The 22,991-nt window shown below is 41.8% G+C and overlaps 1 protein-coding gene and 1 long non-coding RNA gene across 2 annotated transcripts; both read left to right on the top strand.

Annotated features, from left to right (window-relative positions):
- Positions 1–635: 635 nt before the first annotated feature.
- Positions 636–9,275, top strand: LOC106592483 (uncharacterized). Its single transcript, XR_001325650.3, has 3 exons — positions 636–1,053; positions 2,813–2,943; positions 6,975–9,275. It is a non-coding gene; the product is annotated as an uncharacterized LOC106592483 (long non-coding RNA).
- A 2,099-nt stretch (positions 9,276–11,374) lies between these two features.
- Positions 11,375–22,823, top strand: LOC106574768 (adhesion G-protein coupled receptor G7). The gene is made up of 10 exons (XM_045697973.2): positions 11,375–12,826; positions 13,373–13,470; positions 13,957–14,100; positions 14,219–14,304; positions 14,442–14,575; positions 14,794–14,907; positions 15,610–15,779; positions 16,247–16,399; positions 19,969–20,081; positions 20,465–22,823. The coding sequence occupies exons 1-10, from the start codon at positions 12,670–12,672 to the stop codon at positions 20,907–20,909; spliced, it is 1,614 nt and encodes a 537-aa protein (XP_045553929.2). The 5' UTR covers positions 11,375–12,669; the 3' UTR covers positions 20,910–22,823.
- Positions 22,824–22,991: the final 168 nt, after the last annotated feature.

Here is a 22,991-nt window from a genome sequence, read left to right on the forward strand (position 1 = left end):
TCTGATTCGATGAAATATGGAGATGAATTTGTCTTTCTGCCCATAATTTTATTTAAAGTACTCCATATTCCTTTATATCATTGATTTTGGCTTCGTAATAAAGTTTATTCTTCTTTTTGTTGAGTTTAGTCACATAATTTCTCAATTTGCAGTAAGTAAACCAGTCAAAATGTACAGCCAGATTTATTAGCCACTCCTTTTCCCCCATCCCTTTCAACCATACAGTTTTTCAATTCCTCATCAATCCATGGAGCCTTAACAGTTCTAACAGTCAGTTTCTTAACAAGTGGATGTTTATCAATAATTGGAAGAAGCAATTTCATAAATTCAGATGAAACTGGCAAAACTGAAAGGTATTATTTTATGTCAGATTTGTTCAAGCCTAAAATGTTAGTCTGTAATCGTAATGTGGTGTTCATATGTTCACAGATTAAATTTCATGTTTACGCTTCACACATTTCTTATGAGCCTAACAATTTACATATGGATTTTCTTACTATCCTAACGATGCGTACGTTAAACCTTTTGGCAGCTATCTGGCTCCATACTGACTCACCAAAAAAAAAGTGTCAAGGAAAGCAAGCTTGGATTTTGGCGTCACTCCTTTCAAGTCCCATTGAGAGCACACGTCATTGACAGATAAACTTGAATTGTTGCTTCTCGTTGTGTTGTTGTCCTCCGGTGGCTAGCTAGCAAAAAAAAAAAGCCCTTTCCTAAATTAGCCATGGATGGAGATAGGGATTTTGACTTGTGGTTTTATTTATCTTCCGTAATGGCGATTCTGATCCAACCATTAATTCATACATTGTTGTGCCACTGGCCTGAGAGGATGGAAGTTCAATATGTAGCTACAGTAACGTTAAATGTAGAAGGCTAATGTTTTAACTCGCTAATGTTGCCTCGAATTGAAGTTAGGCTAGCGAACAAGCATTTTAGCTAGGTAGCCTAGGACAACAAACAAATAAAAGCGTGTACTGCTGTATGACAGAGTGATAGACCGTGTCCTCAACATGAAAGCGAGGAGGATGGCATTGGCGTTTCTCTACAAGTAGTGTAGGTTAACATGTTTTTCTACTTGCACACAGAAATCAGAACCAGGACAGCCACATCATATTTAGCTTACGTTGATTGGACTAAATTGTTTTTGGTATCTTTTTGTTGTGACTGTATTAGACAAAGCAGAGGTGATTTAATGATCAAATGTTTAAGTTGAAATGGTGCTGGAATAGTGGAGGCAGCTCCTGTTTTCTTTGCGACTTGCGGTAACACTGGTTCTAATTCAATAGTAGTTTAGTGGTCATAAAATTTCGAAACATTAACTTGCTTGACAATGCTGTAGGTCATGTAACTGTCTTACTGTACACGTAATATGCTCTGTGGACTTCATTGGACAGAGCTATACGGTTTTGTGATAAAACAAAGGTGTGGTTGAATTTATTCTGCCGCTTTGTCTTCTTATTGTCTCGGCCTTTAGACCTATATCACGGTCGCAAAGATTACGAATTAACAGGTTATAGCACAATTATCACAGGACAGGTTGTAATATGGCTTTTTTGTTGTTGTTGGGGGGGGCTTGGTATTCCCGAGTGATTTTACCCAGGCACCGCTGCTGATAGTCTACACCTGTTGATTACGAAGCATGTGACAATTCCATTTGATTTTTGACGCAACCTCTGTGTCTACCTTCAACTGCCATGCGGTGGCGCCAAACTCTTCCTCTAAAGGATGTCCAAACTGTTCACCAGTCTTCCTCATTAATGTGCAGATAAATAGAGATGTTTATGAAAACACTTTGAGCATATTCACTGTCACTGATGTATGTCTAATTTCAAGAATTCAAGGTTCATTTAGGGGTACATTCTTAGAGAACTGCTATACATTTTACTCACTATTTTATGGAAAAAAGTGACAGTTCAATAAAGTGATACAAAAGCCTTTGAGCCTTCATTAGGGCCAATAGGCTGTCCTGTCATCTACCTGGTAAACCCTCGCCTCATTATCTCATCTCCTGGCTCTGGAGTCTCTGGACAGATTAAGACTTGAGTTGTCTATCTGAGACTTCAGGGTTTACTGTTGACCTGTCCTGCTGCCTTTAGAAACCCATCCTCTTCATATCTCATCCTGGTCTATGGAGCTGGCTGCCATAATCTGTCCTGCAAGGGATAGTACGCTAGCTACCTCCAGTCTTAGCCATATGTTCCAAGTTTCGCTCTTTCCTCCCCAAGTTTGAATTTGTTCACCTTCACTGATTTGAAAGGAAATTACTGGAATAATAAATATGGTAGAAACTCCCACTAGAACAGTGATGGACAACTTTGAAGGAAGTGTCTCCCACACATGCAGTCAGAGCCAGCCCTAACGTTTTGGGGGCCTTAAGTGGAATTTTCTACCCCCACCCAGTTTAGGAAACTCACTTCCTACCCCAGGACCGAATTTGGAAAACCCTGTTCTAGAGAAGTATACCCTCTAGTGTCCTCAAATTCTAATCCAGACCTCCAAGACACTTCCATAATTTTTTTTACACCTGCTCTAGTGCCAAAAAGGTCTGCTGTGCTGTACCTTCCCAGCTGCAACTAAGAATGTTTTGCATAGAGAAGGGTAATGCTATTGGTTGACTGGTCATCACAGTATCCATCCATGTGTATCTAATTTATTCATCCAGTCATGTCTGTTCTATTTTCAAAGAATTTTCTTCTTTGTCTTTACTGATCCTGTTAACAACATTGGTTGTGTTGGAGCCAATGTACAGTAACGTTACTTTCCCCTTAATTTCATCACTAAATCATTAACTGGTACCTGCATGTTACTGCAGTCTCTGTGACAGGTGGAGAGAAGCACAGCATAAGACCAACAGACGTCCTAATAATGTGTAGTCTGCTGACACTGCATGCCTGTAAACAGCAGAGATGAAGGAGCTATGGATTATGGCTGTCTTTGCTACAGGTAAGACTTGCTCTATATTTGATTCATTCAGGGTGATTTAAGATGTTCAGACATGCACTGAGTGTACAAAACATTAAGAACACCTGCTCTTTTCCCTTATTGATGTCTCTTGTTAAATCCACCCCGATCAGTGTAGATGAAGGGGAGGAGACGGGTTAAAGAATGATTTTTAAGCCTTGAGACAATTGAGACATGGACTGTGTTTGTGTGCTGTTTACAGGGTGAATGAGCAAGACAAAAGATTTAAGTGCCTTTGAACGGGGTATGGTAGTAGGTGCCAAGCGCACCGGTTTGTGTCAAGAACTGCAACGCTGCTGGGGTTTTCACGCTCAACTGTTTCTGTGTGTATCAGAAATGGTCCACCACTCAACGGACATCCAGCCAACTTGACAAAACTGTGGAAAGCATTGGAGTCAACATGGGCCAGCATCCCTGTGGAATGCTTTTGACACCTTGTAGTGTCCATGCCCTGATGAGCTGAGGCTGTTCTGAGGGCTAAGGGGGGGTGGGGGGTGTTCCTAATGTTTGGTATACTCAGTGTATGATGCTGGTGTTAAGTTTCTTGTATGATGGAGAACTGGATCGGAAAATTGCTTTCACTTCCGATGTGCAAAGATGTATGATACATTTAACTTATCAATTGATTATAACCAATATATAACCTTACTGTTTTTACAGTTTGGTTTATGAATTTTGAAGTTGAGTTTTTCTTAAATGATTGATTTATGTTATATCCTTTTCTTGTGAAGGATGTACAGTTGAAGTCAGAAGTTTACATACACCTTAGCCAAATACATTTAAACTCAGTTTTTCACAATTCCTGACACTTAATCCTAGTAAAAATTCCCTGTTTTCGGTCAGTTAGGATCACCACTTTATTTTAAGAATGTGAAATGTCAGAATAATAGTGATTTCTTTCTTTCATCACATTCTAGAGGTCGACCGATTAATCGGAATGGCCGATTAATTAGGGCCGATTTCAGGTTTTCATAACAATCGGAAATCGGTATTTTTGGATGCCGATTTGGCCGATTTTTCATTCTTATTTTCAATGACGGCTTAGGAACGGTGGATTAACTGCCTTGTTCAGGGGCAGAACGACAGATTTTTACCTTGTCAGCTCGGGGATTCAATCCAAGGTAAGTTGGTAAGTTGCGAGCTAGCATTAAACTTACCTTATAAAAAACAATCAATCAATCATAATCACTAGTTAACTACATGGTTGCTCCAACCATAAACATCAATGCCTTTCTTAAAATCAATACACAAGTATATATTTTTAAACCTGCATATTTAGTTAATATTGCCTGCTAACATGAATTTCTTTTAACTAGGGAAAATGTGTCACTTCTCTTGCAAACAGAGTCAGGGTATATGCAGTAGTTTGGCTCGTTGCGAACTGTGAAGACTATTTCTTCCTAACAAAGACAGCCAACTTCGCCAAACGGGGGATGATTTAACAAAAGCGCATTTGCGAAAAAAGCACAATCGTTGCACGACTGTACCTAACCATAAACATCAATGCCTTTCTTAAAATATATACTTCTGTGTATTGATTTTTTTTAAACCTGCATATTTAGCTAAAAGAAATCCAGGTTAGCAGGCAATATTAACCAGGTGAAATTGTGTCATTTTGCGTTCATTGCACGCGGAGTCAGGGTATATGCAACAGTTTGGGCTGCCTGGCTCGTTGCGAACTAATTTGCCAGAATTGTACGTAATTATGACATTGAAGGTTGTGCAATGTAACAGGAATATTTAGACTTAGGGATGCCACCCGTTAGATAAAATACGGAACGGTTCCATAATTCACTGACAGGAAAACCTTTTGTTTTCGAGGTTATAGTTTCCGGATTTGACCATATTAATGACCTAAGGCTCGTATTTCTGTGTGTTACTATGTTATAATTAAGTCTATGATTTGATAGAGCTGTCTGACTGAGCGATGGTAGGCAGTAGCAGGCTCGTAAGCGTTCATTCAAACAGCACTTTCGTGCGTTTGCCAGCAGCCCTTCGCAATGCATTGCATTGTTTATGACTTCAAGCCTGTCAACTCCCAAGATTAGGCTGGTGTAACCGATGTGAAATGGCTAGGTAGTTAGCCGGGTGCGTGCTAATAGCGTTTCAAACGTCACTCGCTCTGAGACTTGGAGTAGTTTTTCCCCTTGCTCTACATGGGGAACGCTGCTTCGAGGGTGGCTGTTGTCGATGTGTTCCTGGTTCGAGCCCAGGTAGTAGCGAGGAGAGGGACGGAAGCTATACTGTTACACTGGCAATACTAAAGTGCCTATAAGAACATCCAATAGTCAAAGGTATGTGAAATACAAATCGTATAGAGAGAAATTGTCATTATTACAAATAAAGACATTTTAAAAAATTGTCCGATTTAATCGGTATCGGCTTTTTTTTTTGGTCCTCCAATAATCGGTATCAGCGTTGATAAATCATAATCAGTCGACCTCTATCACATTCCCAGTGGGTGTGATGAAGCAGCAAACTTAGTATTTGGTAGCATTGCCTTTAAATTGTTTAACTCGGGTCAAACGTTTCGGGTAGCCTTCCACAAGCTTCCCACAATAAGTTAGGTGAATTTTGGCCAATTGTTCCTGACAGAGCTGGTGTAACTGAGTCAGGTTTGTAGGCCTCCTTGCTCGCACACGCCTTTTCAGTTCTGCCCACAAATTTTCTATGGGATTGAGGTCAGGACTATGTGATGGCCACTCCAATACCTTGACTTTGTTGTCCTTAAGCCATTTTGCCACAACTTTGTAAGTATAGTTGGGGTCATTGTCCATTTGGAAGACCCATTTGCGACCAAGCTTTAACTTCCTGACTGATGTCTTGATGTTGCTTCAATATATCCACATAATTTTCCTCATGATGCCATCTATTTTGTGAAGTGCGCCAGTCCCTCCTGCAGCAAAGTACCCCCACAACATGATGCTGCCACCCCCGTGCTTCACGGTTGGGATGTTGTTCTTCGGCTTGCAAGCCTCCCCCTTTTTCCTCCAAACGTAACGATGGTCATTATGGCCAAACAGGTCTATTTTTGTTTCATCAGACCAGAGGACATTTCTCCAAAAAGTACAATCTTTGTCCCCATGTGCAGTTGCAAACCGTAGTCTGGCTTTTTTATGGCGGTTTTGGAGCAGTGGCTTCTTCCTTGCTGAGCTGCCTTTCAGGTTATGTCGATTATAGGACTCGTTTTACTGTGGCTATCGATACTTTTGTACCTGTTTCCTCCAGGATCTTCACAAGGTCCTTTGCTGTTGTTCTGGGATTGATTTGCACTTTTTGCACCGTCTCCTTCCTGAGCGGTATGACGGCTGCGTGGTCCCATGGTGTTTATACTTGCGTACTATTGTTTGTACAGATGAACGTTGTACCTTCATGCGTTTAGAAATTGCTCCCAAGGATGAACCAGACTTGTAGTCTACAATTTTCTTTCTGAGGTCTTGGCTGATTTATTTTGATTTTCCCATGATGTCAAGCAAAGAGGCACTGCGTTTGAAGGTAGGCCTTGAAATACAGCCACAGAAAACCCCTCCAAATTAACTAAAATTATGTAATTTAGCCTATCAGAAGCTTCTAAAGCCATGACATAATTCTCTGGAATTTTCCAAGCTGTTTACAGGCTCAGTCAACTTAGTGTATGTAAACATCTGACCCACTGGAATTGTGATACAGCGAAATAATCTGTCTGTAAACAATTGTTGGAAAAATTACTTGTCATGCACAAAGTAGATGTCCTAACCGACTTGCCAAAACTATAGTTTGTTAACAAAACATTTGTGGAGTGGTTGAAAAACGAGTTTTAATGACTCCAACCTAAATGTATGTAAACTTCCGACTTCAACTGTATTAGTGTCTATGAAGACATTGTTTTTTTTTTTTTTATGCAGACACTTGATTGTAAATTGGCTACTGTCAGGTCTTATATGGAACAGCATGGATTACCTCCTATGATTATAGAAACTGACACTATGTATCCTTGTTTATGTGGTTTACTGAGTTAATTATCTTTTTTAAAGTCTCTTTTCCACAGGGGGATCTCACCACATCCTCTGCCATTCCAACCACCATTGACATAACTACCCCAACTACTGATGACCCTTTAACCCCTGAACCTCCAACTACTGGTTACCTAAATACTACTGGTTACCCTACCTCTATCACCAGTATCAGTCTCCCCTATCCCACCACAACCCCTCTGGACTGTATCAACGGTGGTGAGCTGCAGAGTGGAGTCTGTATCTGTCCTGATGAGTGGACCGGAGAGACCTGTTCAGAGGGTACATCCACACACTTACACTATACCTAACCCTGGATCTACCATTCAGACTCCTCCACAATACTACACTACTATACCTAACCCTGGATCTACCATTCAGACTCCTCCACAATACTACACTACTATACCTAACCCTGGATCTACCATTCAGACTCCACTCCATAATACTACACTACTATACCTAACCCTGGATCTACCATTCAGACTCCACTCCATAATACTACACTACTATACCTAACCCTGGATTTACCATTCAGACTCCTCCACAATACTACACTACTATAGCTAATCTTGGATCTACCATTCAGACTCCACTCCATAATACTACACTACTATACCTAACCCTGGATCTACCATTCAGACTCCACTCCATAATACTACACTACTATACCTAACCCTGGATCTACCATTCAGACTTCTCCACAATACTACACTACTATACCTAACCCTGGATCTACCATTCAGACTCCTCCACAATACTACACTACTATACCTAACCCTGGATCTACCATTCAGACTCCACTCCATAATACTACACTACTATACCTAACCCTGGATCTACCATTCAGACTCCACTCCATAATACTACACTACTATACCTAACCCTGGATCTACCATTCAGACTCCTCCACAATACTACACTACTATACCTAACCCTGGATCTACCATTCAGACTCCTCCACAATACTACACTACTATACCTAACCCTGGATCTACCATTCCGACTTCACTCCATAATACTACACTACTATACCTAATAGAGGTCTACCAATTTATCGGAATGGCCGATTAATTCGGGACGATTTCAAGTTTTCATAACAATCGGTAATCAGCATTTTTGGACACCGATTATGGCCGATTGCATTCCACGGGGAGACTGCGTGGCAGGCTGACTACCTGTTACGCGAATGCAGCAAGGAGCCAAGGTAAGTTGCTAGCTAGCATTAAACGTATCTTATAAAAAACTATCAATCTTAACATAATCACTAGTTAACTACACATGGTTGATGATATTACTAGTTTATCTAGCTTGTCCTACGTTGCATATAATCGATGCGGTGCCTGTTAATTTATTATTGAATCACAGCCTACTTCGCCAAACGGGTGATTTAACAAGCGCATTTGTGAAAAAAATCCCTGTCGTTGCACCAATGTGTACCTAACCATAAACATCAATGCCTTTCTTAAAATCAATACACTAGTATATATTTTTAAACCTGCATATTTAGTTAATATTGCTTGCTAACATTAATTTATTTTAACTAGGGACATTTTGTCACTTCTCTTGCGTTCTGTGCAAGCAGAGTCTGGGTATATGCTGCAGTTTGGGCTGCCTGGCTCGTTGCGAACTGTGTGAAGACCATTTCTTCCTAACAAAGACCGTAATTAATTTGCCAGAATTGTACATAATTACTACATAACATTGAAGGTTGTGCAATGTAACAGCAATATTTAGACTTAGGGATGCCACCCGTTAGATAAAATATGGAACGTTCCGTATTTCACTGAAAGAATAAATGTTTTGTTTTCGAAATGATCGTTTCCGGATTTCACCATATGAATGACCCAAGGCTCGTATTTCTGTGTTAATTATATTATAATTAAGTCTATGATTTGATAGAGCAGTCTGACTGGGCGGTGGTAGGCAGCAGCAGGCTCGTTAGCATTCATTCAAACAGCACTTTCCTGCATTTGCCAGCAGCTCTTCGCTGTGCTTCAAGCATTGCACTGTTTATGACTTCTAGCCTATCAACTCCCGAGATTAGGCTGGCAATACTATAGTGCCTATAAAAACATCCAATAGTCAAAGGTATATGAAATACAAATGGTATAGAGAGAAATATTCCTATAATAACTACAACCTAAAACTTCTTACCTGGGAATATTGAAGACTCATGTTAAAAGGAACCACCAGCTTTCATATGTTCTGAGCAAGGAACTTAAACGTTAGCTTTTTTACATGGCAAATTTTGCTCTTTTACTTTCTTTTCCAACACTGTTTTTGCATTATTTAAACTAAATTGAACATGTTTATTATTTATTTGAGACTAAATTGATTTTATTGATGTATTATATTAAGTTAAAATAAGTGTTCATTCAGTATTGTTGAAATTGTCATTATTTTATTTATATATACTGCTCAAAAAAATAAAGGGAACACTAAAATAACACATCCTAGATCTGAATGAATGAAATCTTATTAAATACTTTTTTCTTTACATAGTTGAATGTGCTGACAACAAAATCACACAAAAATAATCAATGGAAATCCAATTTATCAACCCATGGAGGTCTGGATTTGGAGTCGCACTCTAAATTAAAGTGGAAAACCACACTACAGGCTGATCTAACTTTGATGTAATGTCCTTAAAACAAGTCAAAATGAGGCTCAGTAGTGTGTGTGGCCTCCACGTGCCTGTATGACCTCCCTACAACGCCTGGGCATGCTCCTGATGAGGTGGCGGATGTTCTCCTGAGGGATCTCCTCCCAGACCTGGACTAAAGCATCTGCCAACTCCTGGACAGTCTGTGGTGCAACGTGGCGTTGGTGGATGGAGCGAGACATGATGTCCCAGATGTGCTCAATTGGATTCAGGTCTGGGGAACGGGCGGGCCAGTCCATAGCATCAATGCCTTCCTCTTGCAGGAACTGCTGACACACTCCAGCCACATGAGGTCTAGCATTGTGTTGCATTAGGAGGAACCCAGGGACAATTGCACCAGCATATGGTCTCACAAGGGGTCTGAGTATCTCATCTCGGTACCTAATGGCAGTCAGGCTACCTCTGGCGAGCACATGGAGGGCTGTGCGGCCCCCCAAAGAAATGCCACCCCACACCATGACTGACCCACCGCCAAACCGGTCATGCTGGAGGATGTTGCAGGCAGCAGAATGTTCTCCACGGCGTCTCCAGACTCTGTCACGTCTGTCACATGCTCAGTGTGAACCTGCTTTCATCTGTGAAGAGCACAGGGCGCCAGTGGCGAATTTGCCAATCTTGGTGTTCTCTGGCAAATGCCAAACGTCCTGCACGGTGTTGGGCTGTAAGCACAACCCCCACCTGTGGACGTCGGGCCCTCATATCACCCTCATGGAGTCTGTTTCTGACCGTTTGAGCAGACACATGCACATTTGTGGCCTGCTGGAGGTCATTTTGCAGGGCTCTGGCAGTGCTCTTCCTGCTCCTCCTTGCACAAAGGCGGAGGTAGCGGTCCTGCTGCTGGGTTGTTGCCCTCCTACGGCCTCCTCCACATCTCCTGATGTACTGGCCTGTCTCCTGGTAGCGCCTCCATGCTCTGGACAGTACGCTGACAGACACAGCAAACCTTCTTGCCACAGCTCGCATTGATGTGCCATCCTGGATGAGCTGCACTACCTGAGCCACTTGTGTGGGTTGTAGACTCCGTCTCATGCTACCACTAGAGTGAAAGCACCGCCAGCATTCAAAAGTGACCAAAACATCAGCCAGGAAGCATAGGAACTGAGAAGTGGTCTGTGGTCTCCACCTGCAGAACCACTCCTTTATTGGGGGTGTCTTGCTTATTGCCTATAATTTCCACCTGTTGTCTATTCCATTTGCACAACAGCATGTGAAATTTATTGTCAATCAGTGTTGCTTCCTAAGTGGACAGTTTGATTTCACAGAAGTGTGATTGACTTGGAGTTACATTGTGTTGTTTAAGTGTTCCCTTTATTCTTTTGAGCCGTGTATATAAAAAAAAAATCAGCTGATTAATCGGTATCGGCTTTTTTGTCCTCGAATAATCGGTACCGGCGTTGAAAAATTATTATCGGTCGACCTCTAATACCTAACCCTGGATCTACCATTGACTCCACTCCACACCACTACTATACTGTACAGTCGTGGCCAAAAGTTTTGAGAATGACACAGATATACATTTTCATAAAGTTTGCTATTCAGTGTCTTTAGATATTTTTGTCAGATGTTACTATGGAATACTGAAGTATAATTACAAGCATTTCATAAGTGTTAAAGGCTTTTATTGACAATTACATGAAGTTGATGCAAAGAGTCAATATTTGCAGTGTTGACCCCTCTTTTTCAAGACCTCTGCAATTCGCCCTGGCATGCTGTCAATTAACTTCTGGAACACATCCTGACTGATGGCAGTTTGTCAGAATTTGTGGATTTTTGTTTGTCCACCTGCCTCTTGAGGATTGACCACAAGTTCTCAATGGGATTAAGATCTGGGGAGTTTCCTGGCCATGGACCCAAAATATCGATGTTTTGTTCCCCGAGCCACTTAGTTATCACTTTTGCCTTATGGCAAGGTGCTCCATCATGCTGGAAAAGGCATTGTTTGTCACCAAACTGTTCCTGGATGGTTGGGAGAAGTTGCTCTCGGAGGATGTGTTGGTACCATTCTTGGCTGTGTTCTTAGGAAAAATTGTGAGTGAGCCCACTCCCATGGCTGAGAAGCAACCCCACACATGAATGGTCTCAGGATGCTTTACTGTTGGCATGACATAGGACTGATGGCAGCGCTCACCTAGTCTTCTCCGGACAAGCTTTTTTCCGGATGCCCCAAACAATCGGAAAGGGGATTCATCAGAGAAAATGACTTTACCGTAGTCCAATCCCTGTACCTTTTGCAGAATATCAGTCTGTCCCTGATGTTTTTCCTGGAAAGAAGTGGTTTCTTTGCTGCCCTTCTTGACACTAGGCCATCCTCCAAAAGTCTTCGCCTCACTGTGCGTGCAGATGCACTCACACCTGCCTGCTGCCATTCCTGAGCAAGCTCTGTACTGGTGGTGCCCCGATCCCGCAGCTGAATCAACTTCAGGAGACGGTCCTGGCGCTTGCTGGACTTTCTTGGGCGCCCTGAAGCCTTCTTCACAACAATTGAACCGTTCTCCTTGAAGTTCTTGATGCTCCGATAAATGGTTGATTTAGGTGTAATCTTACTGGCAGCAATATCCTTGCCTGTGAAGCCCTTTTTGTGCAAAGCAATGATGACGGCACATGTTTCCTTGCAGGTAACCATGGTTGACAGTGGAAGAACAATGATTCCAAGCACCACCCTCCTTTTGAGGCTTCCAGTTTGTTAATTGAACTCAATCAGCATGACGGAGTGACCTCCAGCAAGGTCCTCGTCAACACTCACACCTGTGTTAACGAGAGAATCACTGACATGATGTCAGCTGTGGCAGGGCAGAAATGCAGTGGAAATGTTTTTGGGGGATTCAGTTCATTTGCATGGCAAAAAGGGACTTTGCAATTCATCTGATCACTCTTCATAACATTCTGGAGTATATGCAAATTGCCATCATACAAACTGAGGCAGCAGACTTTGTGAAAATTAATATTTGTGTCATTCTCAAAACTTTTGGCCACAACTGTACATAACCCTGGATCTCACGTTCACAATCCACAACACTATTCCTTGGATCTTACATTCAGAATGTATATTTCATGTTTGCAGTCACACATTTGGTCCATGTTGAAATATATTTTATTTTGATAGAGAATTTCTGCAATTCAACCATCAAGGATGGATTCTCCTTCCCAAGAACAATGGTTGGCTGGTCTGCTTATTCAGAAGAGTTATGTGATGAGAAGACAACCAGTGGTATGTTACTTTTATTCACCTAAAATGAAACTTTTATTTATTTGTTACAATCCTAATTAATGTTGTATTCGGTAACACAAATCATGATTATATTTTTTTCTTTTCTTTTTTTTTTATCATCCAATTTTGTGGTATCCAATTGGTAGTTAGTCTCATCCCATCGCTGCAACTCCCGTACGGACTCGGGAGATGCGAAGGTCGAGAGCCATGCGTCCTCCGAGAAACAGCCCAGCCAAACCGCACTGCTTCTTGACACAATGCCCGCTTAACCCGGAAGCCAGCCGCACCAATGTGTCGGAGGAAACAGCGTGCACTGCGCCCGGCCCACCAGTATGCGATGGGACAAGGCAAACCCTCCCCTAACCCGAACGACGCTGGGCCAATTGTGCGCCGCCCCATGGGTCTTGCGGTCGCGGCTGGCTGCGACAGAGCCTGGACTCGAACCAGGATCACTAGTGGCACAGCGATGCAGTGCCTCAGACCACTGCACCACTCTGGAAGCCCTTGATTACCTTTTTGTCTTGTTTCCTCCTGCCGGTTTACCAGAAGCCTCAGCAAGATGTTTGAATGACACTGGATCTCTGATGTTCGGTTCTCCTCACAAGCTGCAGTGTGAATTTACCCTCATTGACATTCAAGAAAATGTACGTCAATAGGTATATTTTTTTTATTATCTTGATTTCATGACCAGTCTTGATTTAGCTTTCTTCAGGTCAGTTAGTTATCATTACGAGGAGTGGATCTTACAGTTTGAAGATCAGTAACAACTGGCTTTTACCTTCAGCTCATGTATTCTGTTCTTTTACTCTGCTTGACAGTTGATGAGGAACGTTCTTTTTTTATTTGTGTTTTACTTTACTTTTTATTTAGTAATTTAGCAGATGCTCTTATCCACAGCGACTTACAGTAGTGAGTGCATACATTTTCATACTGGTCCCCTGTGGGAATTGAACCCACAACCCTGGTGTTGCAAGTGCCATTCTCTACCAACTGAGCCACATAGTTAGTACTGGCAATTATAATATCCAAATGTACTCACAGTTCAACATGTTGCTGTCACTTATAAAATGTTCTGTTGAAAAACAATACTAAAATACAATTTATAAAAATCCTTCTCTCTCCCTGTTCAGATCTCCAGCAGTCCAGGTGATTTACTACAGTTAGCCGTCAGTACTCAGATCCTGACCTCCCAACCAGAGCAGCTGTCAGCTGACAACATCACCACAGCAGCTCAGATAGCTAACACACTGCTTCAGTCTGCAAATATCACAGAGGTATTAGATGTTTTGAAATCAAGTCGTGACTATGACATGTTCTGGAGAGAAACGTGAGGTTGTTACTGCAGTGATATGAACACTTGAGGGTCATCCCCTGGTTTTGATCATGTTGCAGGACATCGCAGTGGCAGCTGTAACTACCATCAGTCAGCTGCTGAATGCCAGTGAGGAGAGTACACAGGAGAGAGACGCTGTCCAAAAGTACTGGACTGTGTGTGTGTGTGTGCATGGGTGGTGGTGTGTATTTCTGCATACATTTTGAGTTTGTGTTAACGTGTGCCTCTGTGCGTGTCTGCATGGTGCATGTAAACTAATGTTTTTCTGTGTTTCTCTCCCAGCCTCACAGAGACCCTGGAGATGTTTTCCCTGGACCAGCACAATAATGTGTCCTTGGTGGTTCAGCCCAACCTGGTAGTCCAGTCTGTCCAAGTACCAAGTGACTCAGTAGGGATCCAGTTTACTGCTCTGACTGGTGGGTGGGACTGCTAGTGAACCTACATACTGGCATTTAAAGTGATAGTTTATGTCTGTGTTGACAGACTGGGTTAAACTTCTCATTTTTTGAAATGTTTCCTCTGTTGGTCAATAAGGTTTGTAATGGATTGTATCTGTTGTTCTACAGACAAGTGCAGAAGTAACACTATATTGTTTTGCTTTAAATTGCTAAATCAAATGAATCTCCTTCTCCAGGAAGTTCTGGCAATTTTGTGGCTAACGGAATTAACGTCAACACTAATACCTCTGAACTGATAGCTGACAAAGGAGGTTCTACCGATGTCCAGATTGTTATGAAATTCCCACCAGGTGAGTCAATGTTGGTATACAAACATAGTGTATAAACTCAATCTTCAATTTCCTTAAATCGATATCACAGAGAGAGCTTAACTGCTCTTTGTGGTCTCAGAAATCAGGTCAGCAGAGACTTAAATTTTGTTGAGTCACATGATATTTATGGTTGTTTGTAATTTTGTTTTGCCTTTTAATCATTATATATATATATATATATATATTTATATATTTTTTTTTAAATGTAACCTTTATTTATCTAGGCAAGTCAGTTAAGAACAAATTCCTATTTACAATGACGGCCTATTAAAAAAAAAATACAGTAAAAATATGTTTGATGTCTTCTGTGCCCATATGAAAAACCCCTATGATGTAACTGGAATGATGAGATCATGTTCTTCTTCTCTGTTTCTGTTGTATTATGTCACTGCCATACTGTGTTCGATCTTGTCTAGCCATCTTGTCTCAAGAGGACCACAATGGAAATAAGTCCCAGACTTTATTGTGTGTTATCCACGATGATTTTATTCATGTGCATGTATGGCTTTTTCAAGTTTTATGTGTGCTTGTTTTTCTAAAAGGTCAAATGAATAAACTAAACGAAAAGGGGAAAAAAAGGAACAGTGGGTTAACTGCCTTGTTCCCACTCGCTTTCTCTCGCTCTTTCTCTTCACCCCTTCTCTCTCCCTCTCCCCTCTCTTTCAATTTCACTCCACTCAGTTTTGCATAGTAACAACACAAACCACTCCATTGGTTTTGTGCTCTACCAAAACGACCGGTTCTTCAGGTCCAGGGCTTTCAGTGCTTCTTCAGGGACCAGCAGAACGGTCATCTCTGCTAACCTGGGACAAGTGTCTGGGTTACATGTTGAGATGCTCTTCAAGCCTACAGTAAGATTTCTCTTGGACTCAATAAACACAGTGGTCCAAATTCTCTGGAAACGTGTTGGGAAGTTATTCATTATCTAAGTCACGTGTCAAACTCATTCCCCGGAGGGTCGAGTGACTGTGGGTTTTTGTTCCTCCCATGTATGTGATTGATAATTAAGGTCACTGACTAGTAAGGAACTCCCCTCGTCGGATTGTCTTAATTGAAAGGAAAAAACTAAAACCAGCAGACACTAGGCCCTGCATGGAATGAGTTTGACACTCCTGATCTAAGTTATCCATTGACGCATATGCGCCACAAGGAACAAGGAAGCATATTTTGTATTGGGTATATAATATGATCTATAATTGTAACTACTTCTTTCCCACATGTACTTAATGACCTGTTATGCTTCATAATTGACTTGCATACTGTGCATGTCTTTTGCTGAAGGATTTACAGTGAGTTTGTTTCTGTTCTCACTTCTCAGGCTGTTCCCAACGCCTCCCTCTATGACTTTGCCTGCGTGTCATGGAACTACACGTTGAAAGACTGGAGCACCTATGGCTGCTCCAAAGTCAACCACTCAGAAGACGGCCTGCGATGTTTCTGTAATCACACCACTAACTTCGCTGTGCTGATGGTGAGTAGCTAGCTGCCTTCTTCTCCCTTTTACTGACCACACTCTGACCTATGGAGGGGTTCATGACCCCATTTTGATATCTGACAATTCTCGACCCCAACCATGTGAATTTTTTTGTAGTAATTAAGATGGCAGTCAGTTGCAAAACATTCGAACAGTATTTCTGATTGTCTTCTCAACTCACCATCACATCATTTTAATGTGGGGCTATGATAGTCAGGAGACATTATGTCAGACCAATTTGCTACTATCTCACCACCACTATTGAGATAGGAGACATGATGCATGTCACGTCGGAGGTTCTCAAAGTCAGGGGGTGTGGTTGACAATGCGCACCTCATCTCTGCTGTCACTTCCAACCTGGATCGATATGCACTAAATCCAGCCTCACACAGATATGATCTGTCATGGGGTACCATGAGTTTTAATACTCAGAGGGAGACGGCAGGGTATTTATTCACTTTGGGTAAGGAACCAAAATGCTTTATCTGCAGCATTCGGTCATATGACGGCACAATCTGATTTCGATTTCACTTACCGGCATATCAACTGAGGCAGTATCACAGTCAAACAGATTTTTCTCCAATAAGAAATCTTTTCTCTGAATCCACTGAATCGGTCACTCATCTGTAGAATGTTTTTGTATTTCCCTGCATGCTTGCGTTCAGTTTCCCAAATATGTCATTTACATAGGCAACGAGATGTATTTTCTTTTCATTACAAAGAAAGTCAACAAAGTTTTGTTTTTTTGCACGCTATTCGATCCCATGGATTCTGTTTTTGTCAATATAGTCACGCAGCGTGTCCTTAGTGCAGTTTCATACTCGAGAATTGTGAGAGAACAATTTGTCTTCATGAATAACATCCCCCGGCATGTAGCGAACAAAAAAAGTAAATGAACGGGCATCTTGGCCCTCACAACTAACATCCATTTGGAAAGCTGGGGAGTTTTTTAGTGGTTCAGTCAGTTTCCTATTGATTGCTAGCTATAGCATAAATGCTTAGTTTGATTTTGTTATTATTTTGTGTACTTTTTACCCCTTTTTCTCCCCAATTGGTAGTTACTGTCTTGTCCCATCGCTGCAACTTCCGTACGGACTCGGGAGAGGGGAAGGTCAAGAGCCATGCGTTCTCCGAAACACAACCCCGTCAAGCCGCACTGCTTACTGCTTCTTGACACACTGCTCGCTTAACCCGAAGCCAGCCGCACCAATGTGTCGGAGGAAACACTGTACAGCTGGCGACTGAAGTCGGTGTGCGTGCGCCCGGCCCACCACAAGGAGTCGCTAGAGCACGATGGGACAAGGACATCCCAGCCAGCCAAACCCTCCCCTAACCCACAGACGACGCTGAGCCAATTGTGCGCCGCCTCATGGGTCTCCTGTCTCTGGCGGCTGCAACACAGCCTGGGATCGAACCCGGGTCTGTAGTGATGCCTCTAGCACTGCGATGCAGTGCCTTAAACCGCTGCGCCACTCGGTAGGCCAATGAATTCTTATTTTTACTGTGTTATCTGACAAAGGTATTAATGTGAGTTTCTGTGCCTCGGCCTCCACATACCTTGTGTTCACCATATCGATTGTGGCGGTAATACCTCTGAACTAGTGTGTAGTTTCATGCAGTAGTGGGCCTTGCCATTCACCTGAGAATAGGGTGACCGCAAGTCCCGGATTTTATTCGGACAATCCTGAATTTTGGCCCTTTACTCCGCAACCAAACAGTCATGTCCCGCATTTTATCAAGAAGTTAAAACACTACCAATTTTTGCCGAAAAAATAGATTTGTCTAGTATTTGTCAGGCATTCCAACCTGTCTCTTGCAGTCACGTTGCGCTTATGAACGAATATACACTACCATTCAAATGTTTGGGGTCACTTACAAATTTCCTTGTTTTTGAAAGAAAAGCACTTTTTTTTTGTCAATTAATATATCATCAAATTGAACATAGGCATACAGGCCCATTATCAAAAAGCATCACTCCTGTGTTCCAATGGTACATTGTGTTAGCTAATACAAGTTTATCATTTTAAAAGGCTAATTGATCATTAGAAAACCCCTTTGCAATTGTTAGCACAGCTGAAAACTGTTGTGCTGATTGATTAAATTCAGCAATAAAACTGTCCTTCTTTAGACTAATTGAGTATCTGGAGCATCAGCATTTGTGGGTTCGATTACATGGTCAAAATGGCCTGAAACAAAGAACTAACTTCTGAAACTCATCAGTCTATTCTTGTTCTGAGAAATGAAGGCTATTCCGTGCGAGAAATTGCCAAGAAACTGAAGATCTCGTACAACGCTGTGTACTACCCCTTCACAGAACAGCGCAAACTGGTTCTAACCAGAATAGAAAGAGTGGGAAGCCCCTGTGCACAACTGAGCAAGAGGACAAGTACGTTAGTGTCTAGTTTGAGAAACAGACGCCTCACAAGTCCTCAACTGGCAGCTTCATTAAATAGTACCCTCAAAACACCAGTCTCAATATCAACAGTGAAGAGGTGACTCCGGGATGCTGCAAAGAGAAGGCCATATCTCGGACTGGCCAATAAAAAGAAAAGATTAAGATTGGCAAAAGAACACACAATGGACAGAGATACGGCTTTTTCTTTGCAACTCTGCCTAGAAGGCCAGGATCCTGGAGTTACTTTTTCACTGTTGACATTGAGACTATTGAGACTATCATTATTGATATCTGATATTTTTGCAGCATAAGACATAGGCCTATGTCATAGGCCTTTCGTCAACAAATTATTTATCAAATCCTTTCAGCCTAAATTCCTGCTAAACTTGGAGAGGATCGTCAGGCCTCCTAACTACTAGAAAACATGCTTCTGATGAAGAGCTATAAAAGTAAGTAAATAGCCATATTAGACTGAAAGATATAAGCATAGCCGTGGGAAGTAGGGTGCTGAGAGTGCTGCACCCCCTGAAAAATCAGAAATACAAAATAATATTAATTCATATTTTCACAAAAGTAGTGCATTGGGCCTTTACTAGTCCTGTATTAGCAGACTGATATAGCCGTTTGTAGTACAGACCAAAAAAATTGTTTCAGCAAAAAAATGTGAAATTATCGTTCACAAATTGACAGCAACGATGCATTGGCCTATTTTGAAGTTAGGTACAGGGTAGGTTACACTGCCCCGCAAATCCTTCTGTTGTACCGCATTTTTGTATTTTAAATGTGGTCACCTTAAGTGGGAATGATTCAAGTGCAACGGTCAAGTGCGGCCTTTTCCCATGGTCTAAGGGCGCTTTTTGGTTGAATTTTAATAATTTTCATTTAGTTTTTTAAGGTTAACCACATTACAATGATTTTGAGATACAAAGACAATATTATAATATTTTATACAAATTAGTTTTATTATTTAAATGTTTAGCAGGATTTTGGAAATTCTCCTGCGATCCCATTTTCATATCAGGCGACCCCACATGGGGTCGTGACCCCTATTTTGGGAACCGCTGACCTGTGGTTTATCGCAGCATATCCAGACACGAGGGGGATGATTTTATACAGTATGACTGTGACAGAAAGTTAGTGTTGAAATGTCTTTTTTTTTTTTTTTCTACAGTCGTTCAGGAGGGATTTTAAATACGCTGAAGCGCTAAACTGGATCACCATATTGGGATGCTCCATGTCCATCATAGGGTTGAGTTTAACAATAACATTCCAGATCGCAACCAGGTAAGATCCTACAGGGTTCCAGAACCAATTCTAAATATACAATAACATTCCAGATCGTTACCCAGTAAGATCCTAGAGGGTTCCAGAACCAATTCAAAATATACAATAACATTCCAGATCGTTACCCAGTAAGATGCTAGAGGGTTCCAGAACCAATTCAAAATATACAATAACATTCCAGATCGTTACCCAGTAAGATCCTAGAGGGTTCCAGAACCATTTAAAAAGATTGGGTGATTCTCAATAGTGTAAAGAAGCCTTTTGTCTGATCCAACAGGACTTGATAGGTGAAACCAATATAAAACCCACTATTAATGAACCAACAAATCCATAGCTGCACATCTAACTTCCCTAACATAGTGTTGTCTATCACCTATCCCCAGGAAATCACGCAAAACCAACCCAACGGTCCTCTTAGTGAGCGTCTGCGTGTGTCTCCTGATCTTCACCCTCCTCTTCATGTTGGGAGTGGACAACCCTCATAAACAGCTGGACAAACCTGAAATACTCGAGGACAACGTTCTCCCCCTGTCCGACACACACACAGAGCGGGACAGAGGGCCCTGTACTGTAGTGGCGGTCCTGCTGCAGTACTTCCTGTTGGGGACGTTCACCTGGAACACGCTGTACGCCACACATGTCTTCCTGATGATCAGAAACAGCCTGGCCACCAGCCCGTCAGACTTCACAGCCTATACCGTGGCCATCGGATGGGGTAGGACAGCATGGAGAAAAATACATTATTTTGTTGTTTCAGAAGCTATGGCTGGCATTATCCCTGGGCTCCTTGAACCAAAACTAATGCTAGGTGATATTTTCAGGCTCTAATAAGCCTGAACTATAACAAGCTACTTGTATAGTGATGTTATGTCTTTAGATGATGTATGTGTAGTATATTACTCTGTACAGTGCATTCGGAAAGTATTCAGACCCCTTGACCTTTCAACATTTTGTTACGTTACAGCCTTATTCTAAAATGGATTCAATAGTTTTTTCCCCCTCATCAATCTACACACACTACCCCATAATGACAAAGCAAAAACAGGTTTTTCAATTTTTTTGAATATTTATTAAAAATAAGAAAGTTATCACATTTACACAGGTTGAAAATGTCAGTGAAGGCACTTGGAGTATACGTCCTGGTAATACATCTGTCACTGGGCACTGGGCAGCTCCTGGCTGGGCTTCCTTTTGTATTCCGTAATAGTTTGCAAGCCCTGCCACATCCGACAAGCGTCGAAGCCGGTGTAGCAGGATTCAATCTTAGCCCTGTATTTACTCTTTGCCTGTTTGATGGTTTGTCTGAGGTTATAGCGGGAGTTCTTACGTCCTGGTTAGAGTCCCGTTCCTTGAAAGCGGCAGCTCTAGCCTTTAGCTCAGTGCGGATGTTGCCTGTAATCCATGGCTTCTGGTTGGGGTATGTACATATGGTCACTGTGGGGACAACGTCATCGATGCACTTATTGATAAAGCTGGTGACTGATGTGGTATACTCCTCAATGCCATCGGATGAATCCCGTAACATATTAGTCTGTGCTAGCAAAACAGTCCTGTAGCTTAGCATATGCGTCGTCTGACCACTTCCGTATTGAGCGAGTCACTGGTACTTACTGCTTTCGGTAATGCTTGTAAGCAGGAATCAGGAGAATAGAATTATGGTCAGATTTGCCAAATGGAGGGTGAGGGAGAGCTTTGTACGCACCTCTGTGTGTGGAGTAAAGGTGGTCTAGAGTTTGTTTTTTTCCTCTGGTTGCACATGTAACATGCTGGTAGAAAATAGGTAAACGGTTTGAAATTTCCCTGCATTAAGGTCTCTGGCCACTAGGAGCGCAATTTATTGTTTGCTTATGGCTTTATACAGCTCGTTGAGCGCGGTCTTAGTGCCAGCATCGGTTTGTGGTGGTAAATAGACAGCTACGAGAAGTATAGATAAACTCTCTAGGTAAATAGTGTGGTCTACAGCTTATCATGAGATACTCAATGTCAGGCGAGCAAAACCTCAAGACTTCCTTTTGGGGCTAGGGGGCAGTATTGAGAATCTTGAAAAAAATATGTGCCCATTTTTAACTGCCTCCTACACCAACTCAGAAGCTAGAATATGCATATTATTGTTCAGGTTTGGATAGAAAACACTCTGACTTTTCTAAAACTGTTTGAATGGTGTCTGTAAGTATAACAGAACTCATATGGCAGTCAAAACCCTGAGACAAATTCTGACAGGAAGTGGATACCTGATGTGTTGAATTACCTTTAAGCCTATGCCATTGAAACACACAGGGGCTTATTAATTGTTGAGCACTTCCTATGGCTTCCACTAGATGTCACCAGTCTTTAGAAAGTGTTTTGAGTCTTATACTGTGAGAACTGAACGAACAAGAGCCTTGGAACGGTGGTGGCCGATTAGACTCTGGCGCGCGAGTTCATGTTTGGTACTCTCGTTCCAAAACGTTTTAAAAGAGAATGCAAACGTCCGCCTTGAATATTATTCATGTTCTGGTTAAAAAAGGCACTAATGATTTATGCTATACAACGTTTGACATGTTTGAACGAACGTAAATATTTTTTTTCCCCTCGTTCATGACGAGAAGTCCGGCTGGCATAGATCATGTGCTAACAACACGGAGCTTTTTGGAACAAAACTACATTTGTTATGGACCTGGGATTCCTGGAAGTGACATCTGATGAAGAGAATCAAAGGTAATAGATTATTTACATAGTATTTTCGATTTTAGATCTCTCCAACATGGCGGTTAGTCTGTATCGCAAAGCGTATTTTTCTGGGCGCAGTGCTCAGATTATTGCAAAGTGTGATTTCCCAGTAAGGTTATTTTTAAATCTGGCAATCCGGTTGCGTTCAAGAGATGTAAATCTATAATTCTTTGAATGACAATATAATATTTTACCGATGTT

The sequence above is a fragment of the Salmo salar genome, chromosome 16 (genome assembly GCF_965601325.2).
Source record: "Salmo salar chromosome 16, fSalSal1, whole genome shotgun sequence".
NCBI lineage: Eukaryota > Metazoa > Chordata > Actinopteri > Salmoniformes > Salmonidae > Salmo > Salmo salar.